Source organism: Lissotriton vulgaris, chromosome 1_2 (genome assembly GCF_964263255.1).
Source record: "Lissotriton vulgaris chromosome 1_2, aLisVul1.2, whole genome shotgun sequence".
Classification (NCBI taxonomy): Eukaryota; Metazoa; Chordata; class Amphibia; order Caudata; family Salamandridae; genus Lissotriton; species Lissotriton vulgaris.
In genome coordinates this window covers 83,986,091-84,012,261 of record NC_141686.1, presented here as the reverse complement: position 1 = coordinate 84,012,261, position 26,171 = coordinate 83,986,091, and the positions used below count along the sequence as shown (strand labels likewise).

General features: G+C 48.9%; 1 protein-coding gene across 12 annotated transcripts in view; it reads right to left on the bottom strand.

The window, feature by feature from the left end:
- Positions 1-26,171, bottom strand: part of ERC1 (ELKS/RAB6-interacting/CAST family member 1) — a 2,439,553-nt gene that overhangs the window by 650,994 nt on the left and 1,762,388 nt on the right. For all 12 annotated transcript variants that reach the window (XM_086952855.1, XM_086952857.1, XM_086952853.1 and 9 more), the window contains one exon: positions 949-1,109. In XM_086952855.1, the coding sequence (XP_086808981.1) occupies positions 949-1,109 (161 nt within the window). The remainder of the gene's footprint in view (positions 1-948; positions 1,110-26,171) is intronic.

The following is a 26,171-nucleotide window of genomic DNA, read 5'->3' as shown; positions in this document are numbered from 1 at the left end:
TCCTGTGATGTTGAGCAAATCACTTAATCTGCCCATATCTAACAAAAATTAATATGTCATGTAAAGCGCTCTGACACCTTTGGGTCGATTTCTCGCTATATAAAACTACAAAACAAAACACCCAGAAAGCAAAGACCGTCTAGTAAATTCTAAAAAGAGCACAAACATCACAACCCCATGGGTGTTTCTTGGCTTGACATCCTTGCTCTTTCTAATACCTGATTTTCTCCCCGACTTCCTGTGAGTGTGGCAGGGGAGCCGAAAAAACAACAGCAGGGATGTGTAAACGCATCAGCAGCCGCAGACCGATGCTCCCAGGGTGTGAGAATGCCACTAAGGGAACATATAAAAACAATGAAAGAGTTGGGCCGGGCCCTCGGATCTGAAAGCAGCACCAAGCCGATTTTACCCATACGTTGCAGATGGCTGCGCTCGAATTCTCATGCCATCGCAAATGTACGATCGAGACTCTTGAACAGTGTCTAGTAATTCCCGATTTGGCAGTAACAATGCGGGCCTCGCCTCCCAGAAAGGTAACTGACAAAGGTCATGACCTGGGGAGGGACCGGAGGCCGCAGAGCAAGACCCTTTGCGCGTCAACAAACGACTGAGGGAAAATACATGCTCTGACCTGGTCTGGGGCAAAGTTTTAAGCTAGAGCTATCGGCGGGAAATCCGTTTTACACAAACTACCAGGGGTGTCGGGGGCAGAGAGGGCTTCAGTGAGTCAGCGAAAGCAGGGGTAGTCTGATGGAACACACACGGGGCAAGATTTAGCAAAACATGCCAGATCCCAGGTCGTGTAACCAAAGCACTCACTGTTGTACAGTACGGTACAAGAAACAGCATCTCCACATTCTCCACAGTTTCAGCCTTCGTCTTCAAACGCAGCGCTCAGAAAACACAGCATGAAAGCGTGAACAATATTTATGAACTGTTCTTTCTTACTTCATCTCCAGCACCTCTTCCAAGTGCTTTCTCCTTTCGGCTCGAAGGTTGGTCAGGTGAGCCTCCTTTTCAGCCAGCGACTGCTGAGTAGAGGACAATTTTGCTTTCATTGACTCCAGTTCCTGCTTTACTTTCTCCATCGCCATCATAAGCTCTTCCACCTACACAGGGTAGTATGGTGGAAAAAACAGTTACATTGGCAATTACAAAATGTTGCAATATGCAACCCAATAATTAAAATTCAATCCTTATTTGTTCATCAGACTCAACAAGAAACAATACAAGAGTGAATGAGTGACTTGAGCAGCTCAGTATATTTCCGCCCTTGAGATAGAAACTATGTACAGTTGGCAGTCAAAACAACTTCAAACCTTTTTGCTTTCCCAAGATAGGCCATTTAAACTCTTGTATTGGCCCTGCAACAGTCTGCACAGATGGGTTACATGATTCATGCAGAGCCAATGCAAGGGTTTGGCTGACAAAGCGAAAATTTGCAGTCTCAGCACTAGAAATGGTGGCGCACACAATGCTTTTTCGGCCATGTTGAGGCTTTGCCAGAGATATAGCGTGCGTCCTGGGTATCAGTAAATACGAGACACAGGTCTAGGCACACCTTTCACACTGAGCAAAACAACAAGCATTTACAATGCAATGGTCTCAGCATTATTAAAGGTAGAGCTATTGGCACTGCTGATGACATTTGTTTTTTTATTTTTTTAAAAATCTTAAATAAATGGCATTGTCATTTACATTGCCAATAGCTAAATTGTTAAATAAATGGCATTGCCATTTACAATACCAATAGGTTAATCACTCGCAAATGCATGACCTATTGCATTTACACCCACACAAAGCCACCCACACACACATACAGAGCCCCCCACACAGAGCCCCACACACACAGAGCCCCCCACACACAGAGCCCCACACACACAGAGCCCCCCACACACAGAGCCCCCTCACACACATACAGAGCCCCACACACACACGCAGAGCCCCCCACACACACACGCAGAGCCCCCCCCACACACACACAGAGCCCCCCCCACACACAGAGCCCCCCCCACACGCAGAGCCCCCCCCACACGCAGAGCCCCCCACACACACACACACAGCCCCACACACACACACAGAGCCCCACACACACACACAGAGCCCCACACACACACACAGAGCCCCACACAGACACACACAGACACACACACACACAGACACACACACACACACACACACACACACACACACAGACACACACGGAGCCCCCCCCACACACACAGAGCCACATATACACACCCAGAGCCACACACCCAGAGCCACACACACACACACACAGAGCCACACACACACACAGAGCCACACATACACACAGAGCCACACATACACACAGAGCCACACACACACCCAAGAGCCACACACACACCCAAGAGCCACACACACACCCAAGAGCCACACACACACCCAAGAGCCACACACACACCCCAGAGCCACACACACACCCCAGAGCCACACACACACCCCAGAGCCACACACACACACCCAGAGCCACACACACACACCCAGAGCCACACACACACCCAGAGCCACACACACACCCAGAGCCACACACACACCCAGAGCCACATACACGTACACACCCAGAGCCACATACACGTACACACCCAGAGCCACATACACGTACACACCCAGAGCTACATACACGTACACACCCAGAGCTACATACACATACACACCCAGAGCCACATACACACACAGGAGAGCAAGCACAGCCAGGGGGCAGATAAGCAAGCACAGCCAGGGGGCAGGGAAGCAAGCACAGCCAGGGGGCAGGGAAGCAAGCACAGCCAGGGGGCAGGGAAGCAAGCACAGCCAGGGGGCAGGGAAGCAAGCACAGCCAGGGAAGCAAGCACAGCCAGGGAAGCAAGCACAGCCAGGGGGCAGGGAAGCAAGCACAGCGAGAACACATCTAAACATTTTGGATATTCCATATATTTGGTATTTCAACGGTCAAAAACCATATATCTATAAATAAACAGTCACACCTGCCAGAAGAACACATTAACCAGAACAACGGAGCTGGAAATACAGTTGACTGATACCCCTAAATCATGGGATAATTTCAACTTATGTCAAAAATATTAAAGTGATTAATAATACCATAACATAATTATATGAGTTGGAAAATATATTTGCACTTTAAGATGACTGGAGATGATTTGCTAGTAAACAAAATAAAGCATTATGGGAGTTGTAGTCTTGGTTCAGTTCTATTCCACTAATTAGACCAGTACACAAAAACACACACAATTTGTAAACAGAAAGATCATGACTGGCAAACAGCTGTAGGCAGTTAAATATGACAGCATTTGAACTAGGCCTGAATGGGTCCTACTTACAGTGACATAGTACTTTATTGGTTCATGTGATGACTCCCTTACATAGGTGCAGGCAGCCCCTGAGCGAATGTGCTCTTCAGTTTTGAGTAGAAACAAACAATGAGATATTTGAGATCACCATTATTGGACTAGCCACACAAGTATTCACATTACCTGGAGTACAAAATAGAGGGATAGCTTGATGGTAAAGGATGTGCAGCTGAATCCTTGCTGTGGCCAATAAGCATGCCATGCTTATAATCTTTCATAGAGGTGGGTGGGTGTTAAGAGTACCATGCCATAGGGCATGCCCATGCCCACACCCCAGAACATGATCCTTTCTTATTTGCTTCATGTATACCGCTTTAGGAGTCTGTACACTGCTAGCACAAAAGCAGTTGGCACTTAACACCAAGGATGTCAATGATAGGTGCTCATGCATAACCCGGATTTCTCCCTTATGCAGTCCTGTAGCTGCTTGCTGGAGTTTGAGAATGGGTCTGGGTGCAAAGCAGAATTTAACGTGAATTGTGTTGCCAAACACCGTGAGGCAGCTAAAATGCCACAAAAGAGTTTGGTAGAAATAACGGGAAAGTAAAAAAGCGGCCTTGGCAAAAACACAAAACTAAAAGGAGGCAGAAAGATGGAAGGGAGGTAAAAAAAAATGACAGAGTTCTGTGGTATTTGGTAAATAGCAATTAGAGGTACCAGAGTTTCTCATATATAAAAACTGCTGAATGGATCATTTTTAACACAAATTTGAACTGATGTAAAGCTTGGTCCACCAGACATTTCTTATTTGGTATGATGAAGGCCATGCTTATTACATGAAGCCTGGAGGGCACAGCTGAAGACTGCCCACTAGAGGAAAGCATGCCATGGGGTCAAGCGGAGAGGGTGCGAGACATGACTGTAGGATACACCCAGTGCCCTTTGCCCAGAACCTGCATAGCTATTCCAAATGACATGCCCTGTGGTCTCTGGGTTTATACTCTTCATCTAAAGCCTGTGGACACAGTCAAATGTTGAGCCCAATAAACTCAGGTCAGAGAGATTGAGAGTAAGGGGAACCAGAGCTCTGCTGAGTGGGCAATGAATTAAATCAGAACTCACCCAAAAAATAAACAGGACTAAAGGTAGTCTTCTAAGATCGGCAAGTAACCAAATAAGATAAAGGAAATCCCTTAACGTCACTCAAAATGGGCTTTTTGGTTACAATGCTTAATGTAAAACGACAAAGCTCCAAGTGCACTGTTTCCCTTGCAAACAACTTCAACAGCTTGGCTTGCGTCATCACCTGATGCCACTGAAGCCCCCCCAAAAAAGCCCTTTCACATACAAATATATGCAATAAGAGAAGAATTGAGCATTCTTTACTACATGATACGACTGCAATAAGTAGTAGATATTACTTGTCAGTGTAACTGCAGCAACCACTATCATTCCCGTGTAGATCGTCTATGTTGACTGGTACTGCAGGCTAACAACTGCACTTTGTGTCTACGAGGGGATCTATGAATTAAGAGCAGCAGACTACAGCAGCCACGTATATACACTTGCGTCATCTGTAGGGGCATCCAATGTAAACGGCACTGCAGCCATACAACTACATTTAGTGTGTAGGAAGGGGTGCCTCAAGTGAAGTGTAACTACACCAGCCTTTCATGGCCACACATTGGGAGGGTCAACATCTGCATGTTGATAATGGTACTCCAGCCACACCACTGCTTTGAATGCCTGTGAGGATGTGGAGGACTGTCAGTAAACAGAAGCTTCCTTTGTCCTCATCAACACGTGGACAGTGGTACTGCGGCCTTACCTCTGCCTTTAATGTTTGCCAGAGCAAGGGTTGTTCGTCAGTAGAACTGCAGCAACCTGTCATCTGACTGTGCAGGGCAAGTGTGCTTGCTACGTCAGTGATGTCATTGATGATGTCACCTCACAAACCAGTCATGTATAGGCAATATGAATGTACAGTAGTACACCATCCTTCAAAGTTCAGCAGTACAATATCATACAACTCCTTCGTGTGGCATTACCAAACTAAGGGGCCTCGATGGGCGCCTTCCGAGGCTTGCTCACGGACCACCCCCCTCAGCCGGTCGGATACTCCTTAGAAGCACAGCACCCTACCCTTTCATTCAGCAGAACAAGACACACAAGTCGCCTTCACAGCGAGATGGTCGCTGCCTATTAATCAATGTCCTCCCTGGTACAAATGCTTCTGCGCCAATAAACTGACAAAAGATCTGCCCACCCCTGCGCTGCACTATTGATAGTTCGGCCACGAGTACCATATTTACCCCTGAAATGAATGATTCTGCCCTGCCCCTACCTTCTCCAAACCTTCAAAGGACATGAGCCAGGTCTCTCCATACTTGTGTTATCTTCTATGCTGCGCGCTGTGCTGGTCTCCGAGAAGCGAGGCGGAGGGAGTCACTAACCACAGAAACAAAGGCCAGCCCGTCCCCTGTGGACAGAGAGGCGGTGCGAGGGGGAGGCTCTTCCACACACACACATACAGAAGGAAGGGGGACGTCACATCCCCTTGACCCTCCAATCGCCTCGGGGTCCCATTTGATTGGAAGGCGGCAAAGGCTTTAATCTCAGCCTAATTCGGCTGCTTTTGATGTGAGTTGCTGTGCCTGAGCCGGGGCTGGGCGGGTTACAGCTCACACCGCACAGAGCAGAGGAGGAGCAGCACGGAGCGCAGCAGCAGCGCAGCAGTGTCAGCAGAGGGGACGGCGCACAGGCAGAGGCGAGCACAGCAGAGCAGGAGGAGGCACAGCCACAGAGATGCTGCAGAAGCGCGGGGAGCTCCGAGCAGGCACAGGGCTCTGGGAAGGACCCGACAGAGAGCGCAGGAGCTGGGACAGGCGCTCTGCACAGACAGTGAACGGCGCTGTACAGAGACCGCACTGAGATCCCTGGAGAGACGCCGTGCTTGCAGACCATTCCCTCAGACGCAGTGAGTCGGACCCGCAGAAATAAGAGTGCAGGAGCCTGGACAGCAGTCCCTGGCAATCGGAAAAGAGACTGCACGAGCTTGGAGAGGCTTTAAGACAGACACACATAGCATTAAAAATAGCCACCCACGGTTGATCGTACTCACCAATTGCAATAAAAGCAGCAGCAGTGATCTCCGGGCGCCCAGGGGACAGGAGGGTGGGGGACTGGGTAGAAGAGGCGGCGGCAGGGTCCTGCGGCATAAGACGATCGATCCTCACCTCACCGCAGACTAGAAAAAATGGCGCCCGGCAGCTTCCGAATTTTTCGGATTCGGGGGCGTGGTTTCGCTGTTTTGAGTGACAGACGACGTCACTGTCTAAAGAACAGCAAAACATACGCCCCCAAATCCAAAAAAGACGGAGCTAAATTAGAGTGACGCATCTCTCCTCCAATGGCTGGCCTCCGTTTAGGAAGCCAGCCAATGGAGGAGAGACGGGCCAGGGAGGCGGGTTCTAAAGCCCTACTAAGAATCATTAAATCTCCTCCCCGGACTGCGCAAGCGCAGCCTTTAGGTCCTCCACCTAAAAAGTGGTGGAATGCTTGAACAGCAAAACATACGCCCCCAAATCCAAAAAAGACGGAGCTAAATTAGAGTGACGCATCTCTCCTCCAATGGCTGGCCTCCGTTTAGGAAGCCAGCCAATGGAGGAGAGACGGGCCAGGGAGGCGGGTTCTAAAGCCCTACTAAGAATCATTAAATCTCCTCCCCGGACTGCGCAAGCGCAGCCTTTAGGTCCTCGACCTAAAAAGTGGTGGAATGCTTGAATTAATCTCAGCCGTTGCTAATTGCTCGGGGCAACACCCCAGTCCCTATCTCACTTAAAATCCCTTAAGGAAAGATGCAGGGTCTATGCAAGAGGTTTTGTTGCAGCAGGCAGAGTGCCATTTTGTCTTCTCTCCCCTAGAAATGGCAACATTGCTGCTTTTTGGGAAAATTTGGCCACATCTGCTAGAGGCTAGATATTCCCTGCCAGTGGTATCCTAACCAATGGTCTAGAAGGACTGCAGCCACAGAAAGACCCACAACTCTTTCCAGAAGCCTTGTATGGAACTAAAATTGCAGGTACCTCGTATGTAATGCCTTACATTATATGCACCAAAGGTCTGGTTTTCTTGTGTTGCTGAATTTAATGATTTCTACTCTCAGGAGTCTAAAAGTCTCTAGGTAAAGCGAGCACAAAGAGTTGTACATTCGAAATGGCTATATACATGTTGTGTTTTTCTACTAGCTGCATCTACTGCCAATCACTTCAACAGATGAAAAGGGGAAATGTCTTTGCAGTTTAGGAATTCTAGGGCTATGGAATCTTCTCCTAGCTTTACAGACTGCTTTCCCATGCACCTCTTTCCATTTATAGAATATAAATCACAAATCGACTACACTTGCTACAGTTTTTCTAATTAATTGCACAGAAAGAGCTTTAAGTTAAGGAAACATGTTTAGACATAAAAGACAAATGGCTGGTGCGTGAGGGGTTGGATATCATTCTAGCCTTCACAGCATTGGATTGGTCTTCAAAAGAAACACAATTTCAAAGAATATATATATCAGTGGCTTGCGCTTATATTGAGAATTTGGAATTATAAATATTGCATTTTTTCCACCCAGGCAAATGCTCCCCCATAACGGGGCAATGTTCAGTATCACACCCAGTGTTTCGTAGAGAATGATATGATGCACATTAAAACTCATCTTCAATGCCCAGGACCCGATGGGTAAAAAACATAAAATCTTACAAGGTACTCTATGAAATCATTGTCTTATCCCACTTGGAATGACGAATGAGCAAAAGCCATTGCAGAAATATCCTATTTTCAATGGTAAAGAGAACAGAAGGAGCGTCATGCGTGTTCTGGCTGGGTTTGGTGACTTTAAATAGTAGCTTTTTTTAGATTCAACAACAACAGCTTCCAAAGGCTAATGTACCAGTATTGCCTTTCAATCACAAGCATAGGAAATAATTCTAGAACAAAGCCCAGACTCTTGTAAATCTGTTCCAGTGATGAAAAACAGAATGATTCCCTTTTTGGGACCTAATTTGGGAATGCTTAAGATCACATTTAAATAAGTGCATAAATGGATGGTTATAAAGGCACCATGAAGAAGTTCTCTTCTTCAAGAATGGTGAAAGCTCTGAATAAGGTAGCAACCTGAAATGCTTTGTTCTACGGTTCCCGGAATGAGCTTCATAAATAGTGGGATGTTGGCTGAGGAAGAACATCCATGTACATTTATAAGCATGTCTGTTTTGGGGCTCTGCAGATATGGGGCGGAGATCCTCAGTTGCACTTGTGCAATAAAATGCGTCCAGAAAAACAGTCAATTTGCCTACTTGATGAGTAGCAGATTTCGGTGGGCATTTGGGGAGCATTTTTCAACACAGCCATACCAGTTGGAGCAGAAAAATGGTGGAAAACAGAGAGGTCTCTTTGTACTGACTGACAGGAAGCATCAGTGGCTAACAGGATATACAGCCATCTCGTTTGTGACCATTGAGAAAACTGCAATCCCATCACAGGCAACACCCACAAAGCCATAAATAAGCCACAATCTGAAGACACTAGCAGAATACACATGTCGTGGCAAACCATGTATGTGGAAAAAAACTCTTTAAATACATTTTGCAAATGACTGCTGTCTGAGTTTTCTTTTCTTACCATTTCGCGGCAATTGTGGACATGCTGTGCTACGGCCATATGAATGAAAACAAGCACACATTTCTGGTCCTGATGAATGCACTTCAAAATAATTCAAGAACCAAAACGGTTAAAACCTTCATCATTCTACTATTTGGGTACATTATATTGGGTAGATTTATAAGTTGTAGGAACCTAATTGCAATGGACAGGATGATTTATGTTTTGCAGCAAACGTTAGTTTTAAGCTGACACTCAGTCTGCATCATACATTGTCTTGATTAATTTTAACTTGCTTATAAATCATACAATCAAATACAATCTTTTGTAATGAATTCAACTTGGCACATTCTAAGAAAATGTATTAACACAGAAATACACTGTGTCTACAAAATGGTAAACTTGCATTCCTAAATGATACCAATAACTGGTAATTAGTGTTACTATCACAGTATTCCAGGGTCTACAGGATAATCTTGGATATTAATTTCAAGGAAAAATTAGATTACTCACATAGGAAAGCTAATAACAAAAATATTTGTGTAAACTCTTTGGTCTACATCACTGCTGACCGGGATACTTCCGGGGTGCGAGTTAAACCAGCCGGAGAACTTGAGAAAATGATCAAATTAGGAACCATCTAGAATATCGCAAGTGCAGCTACAATCACCAAACTGGGTTGCAAAAACAATCTTCCTGGTCAAAAACATATTGGATGCTGGGGGTTGCCACTTCTGAACCGTGTTTTTTGTAGAAATATAAGTAGACCCTTTAAATTCCCACTTCTGAGGTTTAGAATTGCAAAGAGGGCAAATCACTGAGTGAGAAACAATGGGTTACATCCAGGTTTATACATACAAGACCCATCAAATGTAACATTTATGCAAGTCCCTAAAGAGAGTCAAAAAGAAACAAGAAATGCTCTCAAATATTCCTGAGTGATCCATAGTTCAACACTAGATAAAAGCAGTGACCGTAATTTGCCATCATCACTAGGAGTCAGCTATTTCAACCGAAGACTGTCTGCAGAATACATCTTGTCTTCAGCTTGCCTCTGGCAGCTGTCACAATAATGTATTTGTGGCATGTACATAAAGAGAATAGGGATACTTCCATGGGTAACTTAAACTTTATCTAGGAGGACCTACAAGTTGTATCCACAGCAACTGCTTTATTCATAGTTTTGAAAAAAATATGTTTTTACTAGGTCCTATTAATTTCCTTACATTCCTCCATTTCTAGCCATCTCGTGACGAAACCTGCCTACAGCCTCCATTTCTGCTGACGCAAAAAAAACTATCACGTACCCAAGCCCCCTGTTCTTTGCAGTTAAACAATTCATCAACAGAAAGCCATGAGACACCTACGCCCGGTGTAAACAAGCTTGTTTTTAATCTTCTGCTCCCTGCTTTGAAAACATCCTTGATGCCGTGATAAGGTCATCTGGACAATGGTTTGACTGACAGAGCCTTGATCAATCTGATTGAACAATGGTCTGAATGCAGAGTCTTGATCAGGTCATCAACTACAAACACCGCATTGATCAGGTCATCAACTACAAACACCGCCCTGATTGAACAATGGACTGAATGCCAAAAGAGTGGAATAAAAATGTATATAAGGCTTGTTCACTGTGGAGTAAAGCAGCAGGCTCCTGGGTTTTGTCTCTGACAAGCTTGGAACTCTGTTCCATAGCCCGGGCTATTGTAATAAAGGTGGTTCTCTCTGCAGACAAAGGTTTCTGGGTCCTCTTTATTATATAAGGAGGGTAAGAGTAGACTCAGGTGATTCCCGCACCGCCAAGCCCCCAATCCTCCTTGAGGTAGGCTTTTCTTGGTTCTACAAATTGCACCTGAACAGGGACACCACAGAGACGTAGGTCTGGCACGGTGGTCGTGAGGGGGCCCGTGGTGGAAGTCCGACAGAGGTACCCTACCCGAGGGACCATTTTGAGTCCGGTAGACCAGAAGTCTTGCACACGGTCTTCCCCATACGGCCTGGGCCACCTGACTGCGTCCCGCTGGTGCCCCCTTTAGTGCGGTCTCTGTCTGAATCTGGACTCATGCCTATGTCTGCAGAAGAGAACAACATTTCCGGGCAAGGGTGGACTGATCATCAACCACTTGTGCTCTGTTTTCTGTCTATATTGACTTTTGAAAAATCCAAGCCAGTGAGGTGAGTGTTTTTCTCCCACTGTTGTCTGCCTGAAGTAAAAATATGCCAGTCAGTAGTAAGTTCCGAAAGTTATGTTGTTGCTCCAGAAGGAACTCCAAGTTATGAGATGTATGTTAAATATGGGCCATCTGCTATCATGTTTTCCTCCTTATGGGTAAAATATACGAAACGAAGCAGTGTTGAATTACAGTGGCCACAGTTTGGCTCCTTTGATCTCCAGGCCCTCTCGAGCCTGGTGGAGCAGCTGCTTCGCAAACAGTCTCGTCAAGCCATGTTTGACGCCACAGCGTTGTGGAGGAAAGAAATAGATAAAAAAATAAGAAAAAAGCAAGCGAGGAATAAAAAGAAAGAGAGGATGACTATGGCTGATCATGCGTAAGCACAATTAGAAAATAAGGTTCAGGAAGGTGTTGAAATAGCAGATAGGCATCATAGGGCTAAGGTGACAAAATGTTACCCCGCTCGTTCTCCCAGGGACCTTGAGGATGAAGGAGAAGAGGGGGGACTCGTTGTTGAGTGCTATTCTTGAAGGTCCACTTCCTGCCTATGCTCCGGCTCCTATGTATCCCACTCTTCCTCAAAATGTTCCCAACGCTCCAACCCCACCAGTGGTGGTTGAGGCTGCCCCACCCATTGTACCACTGCCTGATCCTTTGACTCCCGTCATCCTGCCAGCACCCCTCCCTCGGACATTTCATATCGCCCCACCTATTGACCCAACCTGACCATACATTCCAATCTGCTTGATAATAAGTCTATTGGTACCCCTGTTGGTGACTCTTATGCCACTCCGGACCGAACAAAATGGTCCTCCCTTATGCCCAATACCCTGTTCGGATTCTACGTTACCCCTAGATGCTGAACTCACTGGGGGTAGTGAAAGGAACGCTATGCGAAAACAATGTGCATTTTGGGCAAATAACGGTAATATTTATGGCGTTAAAGATATCTGGTCGACGTTTAGACAATGGACGGCCATACAACAAACAGACATGGCGAGTACATGTGCACACTTATAATGAAAAGATACGAAGCATTGTTCATAGATACTCCTAGGAGATTGATTGATTTAAAACTAACTATTGCAAAGGGTCATGTTCAGGGAGATGATATGCATGAAGCCCTTGTTACCATGATTGCGTTCAGGGACACAACAGCTTTTCCGCCCTCTCCGAATGACAAAGCTACGCCTATGAGAGAGACAGCTCCCGTCTTTATCCATGCAGTGCTCGCCAATAACCAGGGTGTTGGAGCAGCCCCAGCCCACTGGCGTAAGATTTGGGTGCATGTCCCATGGAAAAGAGCAGATGTTTTTCAATTGAAATCCCAATTACCAGACCCCCGTAAGAATCCGGCTCTTTACTATCAGGAATTAGGTCAGATTGTTTCCTCTGGTGTCCTTACCTTAGAGGATATTGACTTATTATTCGGGTCAGTAGTACCGCCCGAAATATGGGACAAAATACGCCATGCCAACCATAACGCCGCTTTGCATGGTGACTGGACCGACTTTGAGAGGATGGAGAATGACAGAGAGGGAGGGACTAAGCCTGATCCGGCCATTCTGGCTCTCCCAATCCATCTGTTGCAACTCATGAAGACCCTTTTGCCCGAAATAGCTGTTAATTAGGATAAGATAAATGCATGTAAACAACGTAAGGATGAGTCTGTTGCTAATTTTTTTCACCCGCTTCGAAACGGAGTACAAAAGTTACAGCGGATTGGACGCTAGAGCCCCTGGCTCGGGCTCAGTGTTTACTGATTAATTTGTATCTAATTTATTATTGAATCTCTCGGCCCCCCTTAAGAAGGTTGAGAGTAAGTGGTCAGCTCAGACTATGGCAGGCATCCTTGCCATGGCCCAATATCACGAGAATAGAGAGAATGAAGATGAAGACAAAGAGGTTAGGAAGAACAAGGACCTTAAAACGAAAGTTTTGTTACAACAAGCTTATCCACCCCGGGGACAAAATGCTAGGACCAGTTCCAGAGGCTGCCCCAGCGCCCCCTTCAGTCTCCTTTACAGAAGTCCATCAGTTCGCCAGGTCCCGTTGATAAAGAACAGTGTGCCTACTGTAAGGCTTATGGCCACTGGGTTAGTGAATGCCTTGTATTAGCCCAGAATATTCAGTCAGGAAAAACTAGGTCCGAACTCAAATGGGAGGAAATATGGGACCTCCTAGGCAGAGGCATGCACAAGATCCTAATATTTGACCCCGTATGGGTCCGCCCCAGGGTACAGTTAACAGATTTGACAACGGGTATGAGGCCACTAGGACATACTTTAACGATGATTATGATGAGGCTGATGAGACAGGTTTCTATCAGCCATAGGAAAGCCAGGAAAGGGGTAATGTAAGAGTGCCGATTCCTGTGGATCAGCGAGGTCCTTATGTGCAGATGTCAGTTGCAGGGTATAAAAAGAAGTTTCTCCTAGACACCGGGGCTACTAGATCCTCTGTTGCGCACACTTTGATACCGGAGGCACACCTTTTTGGCTCTCTCAATGTCTCTGTGGGTTTTTCTGGGGTCCTTGTCACCAACCCGGTCTCTAAGCCTCTCCCACTGGATCTCGGTCCAGCTCATATGGATGCTCCTTTGATTCTCACGACTGGATGTAGTGAAAATTTGCTGGGTATGGATTTGTTAAAGGCTTTACATGCTACCATTTCTTGTAGTCCTGATGGCGTGTCCCTTACCATATCACCAGATTCCTTTGTCACTATGTTCCTCTCTGGACTCCTCCCTCCCGTTCTGCAGGCCTTACCCTCATCACTTTGGGCCACTTCTGACACTGATGTAGGACTTCTCGACATTGCTCTGCATACTGTCCGTATCCAGCAAGGTGCCCAACTGCCCCAGCTTCGCCAGTATCGCCTTCCCCAGGAAGGTGAGGCTGCCCTATTATATATAATATCAGATCTCATGTAGATGGGAGTAGTTGAGGAGACACGTGGTAATGATTATTCCAGTTCTTAAAAAATGTATTGGTCCCTCTCCCGCGGCCCCCAAAATGTATCGGTTTGTAATCGATCTGCGGGCTCTCAACAAAATTACGGTCTCACAGTATCCCGTTGTCCCTGATATCACAGCCCTCTTGACCATGGTCCCAGCGACCGCCACTCATTGTTCTGTTATTGACCTAAAGAATGCGTTTTTCAGCATTCCCATACATCCGGACAGTAGACATCTTTTTGGTTTCTCCCTTGGAGGGCGGAGTTTCCGGTTCTGCCGCAGCCCCCCAAGGTTTAACTGAAAGCCCCAGCATCTACAGTCAGGCTCTCAAGAATCAGTTGGACTCCCTGACGCTCCCTGCAGGAGCCACTCTGTTGCAATATGTAGATGACCTCTTAATTGCAGCCACGTCTGCTCCCCTTTGCTTCACCACCTTGCCTCCCACAATCATAAGGTTCCTTGAACAAATTGGAATTTTGTCGAGAGAAAGTGACTTACCTCGGCCACCTCCTCTCGAAGGAGGGAAGACAACGTACCGCTGACCGAGTGTCCCTTATTATCGCCATGCCTCCCCCTTTGACACAGAAACAAGTACGTGCCTTTATAGGCCTCACTTCCTATTGCAGACAATTGATCCCTAACTTCTCTGCCATTGTCAAACCTCTTATCTCTCACTACTAAAGGTACGCAAGAAAGAGGTTTTCCATGGACAACTGACCATGTGGCTGCCTTTCAGACACCCAAAGATGCCTTATGTGCAGCTCCAGTGTTAGGCACCCCAGACTATGGCAAACAATTTTTCCTTTTTGTCCATGAGACACATGGCTGCACTTGCGTGGTCTTAACTCAGATATTTGGAGACAAACATCGCCCTTGTGCTTATTTCTCGGCTCCACTTGACCCAGTATCCTGAGCCCTCCCTGGATGATTACGCGCAACTGCTGCTGCTGCACTTATGGTCCACCAGAGCGCAGGTATTGTTATGCCTTCAGCCTTGACCTTAATGGTCCCACATGCAGTAGATACCTTGCTTAACAACACCAAGACACAACACCGTACCAGTGCACGAATGACAGGTTATGAGCTCACGCTTTTTTCCAGTCACATTGACATTAGGAGATGTAATATTCTAAACCCAGTTACACTACTCCCTACTGAGACACAAGGGAAAAATTCTGACCCTCATGACTGCATATTATGGTCTGAAGAAGAGACAAAGGGTCGTGTGGACCTACAAGACACACCCCTAACAGACGCTGAGGGAACACTATGCATAGATGGTTCAGGTCTTAAAAGATCGGATGGAACTACATCTGCTGTATATGCCCTCACCACTCTTGTTACAGCAGTTGAGACAGCAAAAATTCCACAGGCATCAGCCCAAGCGGCTGAATTAATGGCCTTGACTCGAGCTTGTGAAATCAGTAAAAACATGACTGTTAATATCTATACGGACAGTCAGTACGCCTTTGGGATGGCTCACAATTTTGGTAGACTCTGAAAAAAAAAGACATTTTCTCACCTCACATGGGACCAGAATACAGCATGGCCCCCTGGTACACAGACTTCTAGACGCCTTGACATTACCTAGAAAAGTTGCAGTGATTAAATGAAAAGCCCACCAGAAAGTGACTGATGATGTAGGGGAAGGCAATGCCCTTGCAGACCAAACAGCAAGACAGACTGCTCTAAGTAAATCAGATGGAATGTTTGTGACAGGACCAGCCAGATGTGCGAGTGTGGTCGAGATTCAATCTTATGCCACTGCAAAAGAACTGCACAAATGGGAGGAACATCTGGCAGAGAAACAGATAGAGGGATGTTGGGTGCGTATATCTGAAGGGAGGCAATGGATGTTACCAGACAGTCATGTCCCACAGTTCTCACTATGGCCCATGGCCCTGCCCATATCAGTGCAAACGGAATATGCAAGTTACTAGAGCCAACATCGTATAATGAAAAAATACCTCTATATGCTGACCGAGTGGTTAAGTCATGTATGATCTGCCTAATGCACAATCCAGGAAAAGGTACAGTTTACCTGCTGGTAGCTTCTCCCCACCTACGTTTCTTTTTGTGGCCATAAAGATGTATTATATCCACATGGACAGGTGTGCGAATTTGAAATATGTCCTTGTAGTGGTCTGTGCCTTCAGCAGATGGGTGGTGGCCTACCCCACCAAGGATTGCAGAGCTATTACAGCGGCCAAAGTTTTGTTGAAAGAATACTTTCCCCGATTTGGGTTGCTCCGTTTGATTTAGAGTGACAATGGCCAACATTTCACAGCCAATGTGTTCCAGTTTGTGTGTTCCAGGCTTGGTGTCAGACAAAAGTTTTATACTTCTAATCATTCCCAGTCAGCCGGATTGGTGGAGAAATACAATGGGGTACTTAAATTAAAATTGGCCAAAATAGTGACGGAAACAGGCGTTACCTGGGTAGATGCCCTACCCCTTGCTCTCTTGTCAGTAAGGACGACTGCCCACCCAAGGACAGGATTATCTCCCTACGAATTGGTATTCGGTAGACCAGCTAATGTATGGGGCGTACCAAGGCCATAGAAATTGTCTGATGTTGAGTTCCCAGTATTGACTGACTACCTGTACCAGTTAACCGATTCTTTTTGTACTCTTTATCATCAGGTACACGCTGCTATCCCCGACAAAAGCGAAGGCCTAGGTCACACCATTCAACCAGGTGACTGGGTGGTGATCCGAAATTTTCAGCGTACCAAGTGTCTGTAGCCCAGCTGGTCGCATCCCCGACAGGTTCGTCTGGCCACCCGCACTGCTGTAAAAGTCGAAGGGAGAAAGAACTGGATACATGCTACCGATTGTAAAAAAGTGCCTCTCCCCCTGCCGTACGACCAATGGGTGAAAGAAGGACTGCCGGATTGCGACACAGAAGTAGTACCGACCTTTGCCCCTTTTAGTGATTCTCAGCTTCATTACACCACTACGGAAGCCGAAACTGATCGAATCTTAGGGGGTCCAGTCATCCCTCCTCTGCAGGACCAGAGGAACGAACAAGAAGCTCTCTTTCCAGACCACTCCATACCTTCTTCCACTCGCTACTACTTGAGACCAAGAAAAGGGGCTGGCCCTTGACTCTGTCTGGTGTCTAATAGGCTGTAGGGCTTTGATATCTCCGGCTGAGACCGGTGCTGGTATGCTGGACCAATGGGAAGTCCGTAGGACTCTTGGTAGCCACATCCAGTGAAGCAACCACCAATCACAGACAGCCGCTAGTGACAATAGGCTGAGCACAATGGCAGTGGTCTGAGGGTCTGAAGCTCACAAGAAATATGTCAAACTTCTGAACAATAAATGCTTCCTTTCCACGATAGTTTAACTTTTTGCTCTCCTCATTCTGCTGGTTGTGGGATGGTTTCTGTTACTGACCTCTCCCCCAGCTCCTCTGGCTATGACACCGGCACCGACAGAACATCTCCACGCCACCTTGTCACCCCATGAACTACCACGACACATGGAATTCATTAACAATACTTTTGTACAATTATTGCACCAGCATCAGCTTGTGATTAAAACCTCAAATTGTTGGGTATGTGGGCTCATGCCACACTCTATGACACACACTGTCCCCTATTTCGTCTATCCATTTTCTGTTTTTGGGTCCTGTCTGGCTTGGAGGATACTCGTCACCGATGCATATACCATCAATGAAACAACGAGCTCCATCATTGGAGATTTTTATGACACTTTCACCTGTAACAGAACAGGCAATGTCAGTAATCCTTTGTGCCCTACTACGACATCTGACATCTTGAACATCTCTTGTGCTGAACGCAATAAGATGATTGTGTTCAACTCCTCAAGTAGAATAATCTTCTCCCGCTTTCGGTCCAGATGCAAAGTTCCCACCAAATTGCAGGCTTTCAATGTGATCAACACGCATGCCCAAGTATGCATAAAAGGACTGGGGACCTGGGAGGTAGGAGTAAGTGACTGCACAATAGTCAGAACACTGAATATTACCTCACCACCACTCCTAGTTGCTTCTCCAAATACCTATTTTTTTTGTGGACAGGCTGCTTATACCTGGCTTCCAGGAAATTGGTTAGGTGTGTGTTATTTGGCCTTTCTTCTTCCCCCTACCTTTACTGCTGTTTGGACACATCACTTGACCAATCCCCACCTCCACCATCGTATGCCTAGGGAAGTAATTGAGGCCGATGACACTGCAGGACAGAAGGCGGGGGACTTCTTCAAAGGTTTCCTGCCGTTCTAGGGTCCTATGGTCAACAGCCGCAGCATACAACACTTTACCCGTGGAGGCAACCATTAATGAAACAGCAGGGGCATTAGGCAACATCACCACAGAGCTTCAGGCAGACCGCCTGATGACACTACAACATCCAATGGTACTTTACATCATCCTTGCCGACCGTGGTGGTGTATGTAAACTAATCGGCTCCAGCTGCTGCATTTACATACCTAATAACGCTCCATCAGTCTATCAAGCTATCCGACATCTGCATAAACTTTCCTCTGAGATTCATCAACAACAAGATGACTGGTCCCTCATGGGCTGGATTTGGGACCTCCTTTCGAGATGGGGATGGGGGATCCTCATTTTTTTTGCCTTAGGAACAGCAGTCATCTCATGCTGCCTGTGTATCCAGTGCTTGCCTATGCTTTGTGCTATGTGTACACAGACCCTTAAAAGTTCCCCGGTCAGTACACGTGACACCAACGTAAGGATAATGCTTCAACAAGAGATTGGCAACCTAATGCAGATAGACATTTCCTAAGAACAGGTTTTGCCACTCAATGGCAAAAGGAGGGTTTGAAGAAAATACGTTTTTACTAGGTCCTATTCATTTCCTTACATTCCTCCATTTCTTGCCATCTCGTGACAAAACCCTGCCTACATCCTCCATTTCTGCTGACGCTAAAAAACAATCACATAGCTAAGCCCCCTGTTGTACAAGTTACTACTTGTGTAAGAATATATCTGTAAGAGACATTAGTTAGTGATAGATTCCTTACCTTAGAATATCCCCAGGCGTCAGACTGGATCCGGAAATTTTTGCATAGCAATACCCCTGCGCGTCGGTAGGCGTCGTCTGCGGCTCCGCGTCCGTCGTCGGCGTCGCTAGCGCCGGAATGACGTCATCAGAGTACTTAGTCGCCGCCCATGCGCGCTGACGTCAGTTCTGATACACAGCTTTTCCGCGCCAGATACGCAGAGCCATGATAGAACAAACACTGGTGTCATGAAACTAGGGCCCTGAAAGGGGATGACCTTAACCCTAGATATCGGTTCGCAGAACGGGGAGGATGGGTGGGTCGGTAAGGAATCTATCACTAACTAATGTTTCTTACAGATATATCGTTACACAAGTAGTAACTTGTGCATCTGAAAGAGACACGTTAGTGATTGATTCCTTACCCTAGAATAGATACCCCAGCAATACCAACCCCGGTGGTGGGTCTGCGAACTAATATCACACCAGAAAGTCCTGGAGGACGGAACGGCCAAAGAAGCCATCCCTCCGGACTTGACTGTCCAGGCAGTAGTGTCTTGCGAACGTGTGCAGCGAGGCCCACGTAGCTGCCTGGCAAATGTCCTGCAAGGGGACTCCTCGGCCCAGGGCAGTTGTTGTTGCCGTGGCACGAGTGGAATGAGCCCGCAGTCCAGCAGGGGGCTCCTTTTTTGCCATGGAGTAACATGCCTGAATACACAAGATGATCCACCGCGAAATGGTCCTCTTGTGTACTGCCTTTCCCTTCTTCGCGCCCACGTAACCAACAAAGAGTTGGTCATCCACCCGGAATTGGCGTGTGCGATCTAGGTAATAGGAGAGCGCACGTTTTGGATCCAGACGGTGGAGCCTCTCTTCCTCTTTCGAGGGATGCGGATGCGAAAAGAAGGTGGGCAAAGTAATGGACTGCCGGATGTGGAAGGCTGAGACAACATTGGGCAGAAAAGAAGGTCGTGTACGCAACACCACCTTGTCCGGATGAACAGATAGGAAAGGTGGGGTAGAAGAAAGAGCCTGGAGCTCACTCACCCTCCTGGCAGAGGTGATGGCGACCAGGAAAGCAGTCTTCAGTGTGAGAAGACGGAGAGGACAGTTATGGAGCGGCTCAAAGGGAGCACACATCAGATAAGTGAGAACAAGATTCAAGTCCCACTGGGGCATCACGAAGGGAACAGGAGGAAACATGTGTGTGATGCCCATCAGAAATCTATTTACAATGGGGGACTTGAATAAGGAAGGCTGATCAGGTAGCCGCAAGAAGGCGGAAAGAGCAGAAAGGTACCCCTTAGGAGTGCCCAGAGCAGAGCCCTGCTGGGCAAGGGAAAGAAGGAAGAGCCGAACTTCAGAAAGGGGTGCAGAGAGAGGATCCACAGCCTTTGCTGTGCACCATGCCACAAATCTGTTCCACCTGCAGGCGTATGCCGACTTTGTGGAGGGACGCCTGGCTGCCAAAATGATATCACAGACTTCAGGAGGCAAGTCAAATGGCCTCAACTGTCGCCGCTCAATCTCCAAGCTTGTAGGTGGAGACTGGACAGGTTCGGGTGCAGGACCGTCCCCTAATGCTGCGACAGAAGGTCCTCCCGAAGAGGCAGACAAATCGGGGGATCGACTGACATGCTGAGTAGCTCGGGATACCAGAATCTTCGTGCCCAGTCCGGAGCCACAAGGATAACCTGGGCCCGGTCGCGCCTGATCTTCTTCAGCACTCTGTGCAGAAGTGGTATAGGCGGAAAGGCGTACAATAGACCGCAACTCCACTCGCGACGAAAGGCGTCTCCGAGCGAGTGCCGCCTTGGAAATTCCAACGCGCAGAACTAATGACATTGCACGTTCTCTTCTGTGGCGAATAGATCTAACCAAGGCTCTCCCCATTGCTGAAAGAGGCCTTGTGCCACGTCAGAGTTCAGACGCCATTCGTGATCCATCATGCACCGACGGCTGAGTTCGTCCACCCTGGCATTCAGAGAGCATGCCAGGTGTTGAACCACCAGGGTCATGCCCTGATGTTCCAGCCACTGCCAGAGGCGCAGAGCCTCCTGGCATAGGGTCCACGACCCCACCCCGCCCTGTTTGTTGCAGTACCACATGGCAGTGGTGTTGTCGGTGAACACCTGCACTACACTCCCCCGGACAGAGGGGAGGAATGCCTTCAGTGCTAGACGAATCGCCCGCAGCTCCAAGAAGTTGATATGGAGCTGGGACTCCGCCGGAGACCAGAGGCCTCTGATCTCCGCCTCTCCCATGTGACCTCCCCAGCCCTGGAGGGACACGTCCGTCACAACCACGTGCTCCGGGTGGGGTAGGGATCTGCCACTGACCCAGTCGCGGTCCGTGAGCCACCACTGCAGTTGCCTCGCAGTGCCCTCCGAGATCAAGACATGATCGGACAGGTTGCCCTGATGCTGGGCCCACTGAAACTTCAGGTCCCACTGCAGAGCCCGCATCCGCCACTGGGCGTGATGCACCAGAAGGATGCAGGAGGCCATCAGCCCCAGAAGCCGCAGCGTCAACCTGACCGAGACTCGGGATAACAGCTGGAAGATTGGAATCAGAGCCTGTATATCCCCATCCCGCTGTTCGGGAGGGTAAACCCGAAACTGCGCCGAGTCGAGAACCGCTCCGATGAAGAGGAGCTTCTGAGTAGGGGCACAGGTGCGACTTCGGCACATTGATGGAAAACACCAGCAAATGCAGGAGGTCGGCCGTAGTCTGGAGGTGGCTGACGACTGTCTGGGGCGAGCCCGCCTTCAACAACCAGTCGTCGAGGTAGGGGAAGACTGACACGCCTTGCCTGCGCAGATGAGCTGCGACCACCGCCATCACCTTCGTGAACACCCGTGGGGCGCTGGTAAGGCCGAAGGGGAGCACGGTAAACTGAAAGTGCTCTTGGCCTACCATGAACCGCAGGTAACGCCGGTGGGCCGGCAGGACGGGGATGTGGAAATAAGCGTCCTGCAGGTCCAACGCTACCATCCAGTCTTCCGGGTCCAGGGCAGCCAGGACCTGAGCCAAAGTCAGCCGGAGGAAGCCGTTGACGTTCCGCAGGTCCAAGATAGGGCGTAGGCCCCCTTTGCCCTTCTTGGGTACCAGGAAGTAGTGGGAGTAATATCCACACCCTACTTCTGGCCCAGGAACGCGCTCGATGGCCCCCTTGGCCAAGAGGGCCGTGACTTCCTCTTGTAGAAGTTGCAAGTGATCCCCCGACACGCTGTGGCATTGCGGTGGCATGGATGGAGGGGACGCCTCGAAGGGGAGGGAGTAGCCCCTTCGGACGATCTGCAGCACCCACCTGTCCGAAATGACTGTGCGCCAGTGGGAGAGGTGATGGCGAACCCTGCCTCCCACAGGCGTCACATGGGCCTGAAAACTCGGAAGGTTTTGAGGCGCGTGCTGCTGAGGGAGGTGTGGACTGGCCTCGCCGTGGCGGTTTCCATGTCCGCCACCGCGCTGTTGAACATTCTGCCGCGCGTGGCTGGCAGTACGTGGGGGGGCTGCCCCTTCTGTGGCCACGAAAGGAGCGAAAGGCACCCGATTGCTGGCGTGGAGCCGTGAGGCCCAAGGACTTGGCCGTAGCCCTGGAGTCCTTAAAACGTTCCAGCGCATGGTCTGCCTTGTCGCCGAAGAGGCGACGGCCATCAAACGGCATGTCCAGGAGTGTGGCCTGGACATCGGCCGAGAAGTTGGCTGACTTCAACCAGGCGTGGCGTCGAACCGCCACTGTCGTTGCCATCGCCCTGCCCAGTGAGTCAGTTGTATCCAGCCCACACCGGATAGAAAAACGTGCTGCATCTCGGCCCTCCGCAAGGGCTTGGCCGAGTTTAGCCTGGACCTCCTCCGGGCATTGTGGCAGCACCTCCGCAACCGTGTCCCACAGAGTGTGGGTGTAGCGGCCCAAGAGACAGGTGGTATTCACAGACCGCAGCCCTAAGCTAACAGACGAGAACACCTTCTTCCCGAACTGTTCGTATCTCTTGGATTCCCTGTCGGGCGGGGCCGACGGGAATGCGGTCTGGGAGTTGGAGGCCTGGATGACCAGACTCTCGGGGGTGGGGTGGGTGTACAAAAAGCATGGGTCGCCCGGGGCCGGGCGGTAGCGTCTGGCCACGTTCCTATCCACAGGCGGACCTGTGGCGGGCTTGGACCAAGTGCCCACAAGAACGTCACACATGGCCTCATTGAACGGCAGCAGAGGCTCACTGGAGCTGGACTGCGGTTTGAGGACCTCTGTGAGGAGGTTAGTCCTCACGGCCGCGACGGGGAGCTTAAGGTTTAAGGCCTTAGCTGCCTTCGTCAACACTACAATATATGTAGAGCCCGCCTCCGAAGCCACAGTCGGAGGGGAGCTAAATCCAGTGTCTGGCGAAGTGTCAAGACCACTGGCCTCCCCAAGCTCATATGTCCAGTCCTGTTGAGACTGGCAATCCAGTGCCAGAGGGTCCTAGGACCCCTCCCAATCTTCCTCGTCACCTGTGTCCTGTAAACCAGGATTAGTAGACAGGGCCTCCTCGTGGAGATAATAATCTCCAAAGGCCGACGGAATCGGCGCCCAGCGGCGCCCTTCCGGCGCCTGAGTCGGACCGCAGAAACATTGGGGACGGCAACCACAGTGGGCGCCGGGGGCGACACCTGTGGGGACGGCGCCGGTGAGGTCGTAAGGTCGACCGGCGACGCCCCGGATCCGGTGAGGTCCTGCGGCGCCAAGACCGAAGTCGCCGGCGGCGTCGGGGCTGAAGCACCCGACCCGTTAGGACCTCCAGACGGAACCGTTGGGCCCGAAGGCGTCACGGGAACCGACTGAGGAGGGAGGGCCCTCATGGCCATGAGGTACCGCTCGATCTCCTCCGGCGTCGCGCCGTGCCCAGGGACCCGAAGGTGTGGGGCAGGCGGCGACGCTAGCGATTCCCGCGGAGCCGCGTGGGCGGTGTCGCCCGAGCCCGCGGCCGCATCGTGCGAGCGTCGGGGTGGGTCAGAGGACCGATGACGTCGCTCCGACCTCTCATGCCTCTTACCTGAGGACTTGGAACCTGACGACCGGTGTCCACTCCCGGAGCTTCGATGACTCCGACCTCGCGACCTGTCCCTCGACCTCCCGTGGGACCGGGACCTGGAGCGGCACGGGGCCGACTGCCTCAGCTCGAGTCGCTTGCGGGACCGCTCCCGCCTAGCCTTCGACGTCAGGGCCCGGCAGTCGGAGCAGGTTCGATCGTCATGGTCGAGGCCTAAGCACTTCAGGCACCGGCGATGGGGGTCCGTGACCGACATCAGTCGATAGCACTTCGAGCAGGGCTTGAACCCGGGCATCCCTACCGGCACCGATAGAGTCGAAGACTCGACAAAAAAGAGTGATCAAAAGATCAAAAAGTTCAGTCAAAAATTGACTGGGGGTAGAGCTTCTACGGATCTGCGCTAGCTGGCGCGGAAATAGAAGAACTGACGTCAGCGTGCATGGGCGGCGTCTGACGCCTACCGACGCGCAGGGGTATTGCTACGCAAAAACTTCCGGATCCAGTTTGACGCCTGGAGATATTCTAAGGTAAGGAATCTATCACTAACGTGTCTCATTCAGATCTTTGCAGTTAACCAATTCATCAACAGAAAGTCATGAGACACCTACGCCCTATGTAAACAAGCTTATTTTTCCTCTTCGGCTCACTGCTTGGTAAACATCCTTGATGCCGTGATAAGGTAATCTTGACAATGGTCTGACTGACCAAGCCTTGATCAAGCTGATTGAACAATGGTCTGACTGACCGAACCTTGATCAAGCTGATTGAACAATGGTCTGAATGAAGAGTCTTGATCAAGCTGATTGAACAATGGTCTGAATGCTGAGCCTTGATCAGGTCATCAACTACAAACACCGCCTTGATCAGGTCATCAACTACAAACACCGCCCTAATTGAACAATGGACTGAATGCCAAAATAGTGGTATAAAAATGTATATGAGGCTTGTTCGCTGTGGAGTAAAGCAGCAGCCTCCTGGGTTTTGTCTCGGACTAGCTTGGGACTCTGTTCCATAGCCCGGGCTATTGTAATAAAGGTGGTTCTCTTTGCAGATGAAGGTTTCCGGGTCCACTTTATTATATAAGGAGGGTAAGAGTAGAATCTGGTGATTCCCGCACCGCCAAGCCCCCACTCCTCCTTGAGGTGGACTTTTCTTGGTTCTACAGTTTTGTGGGTGGAAAAAGCGTGTCCTTTTATGCTTCATGCTATAATGCCTAAATGGGAAGGTATTTGTTGATTTAGCAGGACGATTCATTTCCAGAAGAGGATATTAAATACATTAAAAGTTTCTGAGCCAGCTGCAGTAGCAGACTTATTATCAGGCATTGGTGCCCTGACACAGCTTCTCCCCAAAAAATCTCAAGTAAACTGCACTTGTGCTCTTTTGTGTAGAAATTGAAACATTGCTGTCATATTTTCACATGGTTCTACTCTCAACATTAAAATACATTTCAATAATCAAGTGTTAGATATGGAGGTCTCTAGTTGGCAAGGGCTTGCACCTTTGTTCAAATAGGGACCCTTCTTCCTAGTCAGGATAAGGGAGTTACACTCCTAAAATAACCCCTGCTCAACCCCTTGGTACCTTGGCACGAGCAGTAAGGCTTATCTTAGAGGCAGTGTGTAAAGCATGTGCACATAAACAGTAATACAGTGTATGTATGCACTACAAAAGGACACCACACCAGTTTAGAAAAATATCCAATATTTATATACAAGACCAAAAACGATAAAAATCTACAATACAGTACTTCAAAATCTTCACTTATCAAAATTCCGGGACTATCACGGCGTCGTGAGCAAACAAATCCAAACAGTTCTGACTGACATTGCAGGCTAGCTACGGTGTCGGGAAGACCAGCAAACAGTACCTTTTAGAAATGCAGAGCGTCTCATTGAGCTTCCAAAAACATGGCGTAAACAGGCGTTGGTTCCGGAGGTCGGTGCAGGAGTTGTTGGGGCCCTCGAAGTCACACTCCACACTGCATCTCCTCTTGGATGGAATCAGGAGCGCTGGCGTTGGCTGGCGTTGTGTGCTGCAGTGCAAAGTGCAGTTCCCTC